The sequence below is a fragment of the Pteropus vampyrus genome, unplaced genomic scaffold (genome assembly GCF_000151845.1).
Source record: "Pteropus vampyrus isolate Shadow unplaced genomic scaffold, Pvam_2.0 Scaffold61, whole genome shotgun sequence".
In the NCBI taxonomy this organism is placed as follows: Eukaryota; Metazoa; Chordata; class Mammalia; order Chiroptera; family Pteropodidae; genus Pteropus; species Pteropus vampyrus.
The window spans coordinates 7,641,003-7,642,150 of NW_011888842.1; the positions used below are offsets into that span (position 1 = coordinate 7,641,003).

The 1,148-nt window shown below is 44.3% G+C and overlaps 2 protein-coding genes across 2 annotated transcripts in view; both read left to right on the forward strand.

Moving 5' to 3' along the window:
* The window catches only part of LOC105292701 (olfactory receptor 1J4-like), a 2,751-nt gene extending 2,148 nt beyond the window's left edge, over positions 1–603 (forward strand). The window contains exon 2 of the mRNA XM_011361035.1: positions 11–603. Within this exon, the coding sequence (XP_011359337.1) occupies positions 11–603 (593 nt within the window). The remainder of the gene's footprint in view (positions 1–10) is intronic.
* A 180-nt stretch (positions 604–783) lies between these two features.
* LOC105292702 (olfactory receptor 1J4-like) overlaps positions 784–1,148 on the forward strand; it is a 3,409-nt gene continuing 3,044 nt past the window's right edge. The window contains exon 1 of the mRNA XM_023531049.1: positions 784–848. Coding sequence (XP_023386817.1) covers positions 784–848 — 65 coding nt within the window. The remainder of the gene's footprint in view (positions 849–1,148) is intronic.

Below are 1,148 nucleotides of genomic sequence, written 5' to 3' on the forward strand. Positions count from 1 at the left end.
CTTCTTGCAGTGATGGCATATGACAGGTACGTGGCCATCTGTCACCCTCTACACTATACCACCGTCATGAGGGAGGGGCTGTGTGTGCTGCTGGTGGCTGGCTCCTGGCTTGTCTCCTGTGGCAGTGCCCTCTTGCACACACTCCTCCTGGCTCAGGTGTCCTTCTGTGCTGACAATATCATTCCCCACTTCTTCTGTGACCTTCCCCTCCTACTCAAGTTGTCCTGTTCAAATACCTCTGTCAATGAGCTGGTCATATTCACTGTAGTGTCTGTGCTTGCCATTATTCCATTGAGTGGTATATTGGTCTCTTATGGCCGTATTGGGGCCTCTATCCTGAGAGTCCCCTCTACCACAGGGCTCCGCAAAGCCTTGTCCACATGTGGCTCCCACCTCTCTGTGGTGTCTCTCTTCTATGGAACAATTATAGCTCTGTACTTTTCCTCTTCATCAAGTGATTCCAGTGATAAAGCCAGGATAGCCTCTCTGATGTATACAGCGGTGACCCCCATGTTAAACCCCTTTATTTACAGCCTAAGGAACAGAGACATAAAATTGGCGCTGGGGATTCTTTTCAGAAACAACATCCTAGTCACCAAGTGAGAATCACCTAACTGTGTTCTTATTTCACCCACTGGCTTTGTCATAGAGGCCTCGAAAAATTGTGTGTCTATCACCTATGTCACTAGCACCCTCCCAACTGTCATGGGCAATTACATTATTGGATCAACTCCCTACCTTATTAGTCATATCCATTGTTCATTTTTTTTCAATATCCTAAATATGGCAATGCCCACAATACATGTTTATCTTGTAGTCTTCAAGGCACCCAAGTACTTATCATTCAGGTGTGTGATTCACAATTCTAAATGACTTGAGCTTTGTTTTATCTTCCTGGAGATCGAGGAGCCTAGCTAAAACACAGAACACAGCAACCACGTCTCGGAAAGAAAATGACATCAGCATTTATTTACTTTTTAAAGATAAAACTGGTTTTGCTTTAAGACATGATTAGAGGTATGAAATGTGATGGTATTTTGGATTAAGCTGCACCTTCTCATACCCAATTTCCCGACCCTCAGGTGGTAGCTGGTCAGAATCCTCAATGTGCTACGTGTCACTTTGCCTATAATAAAATGAAGATTTGT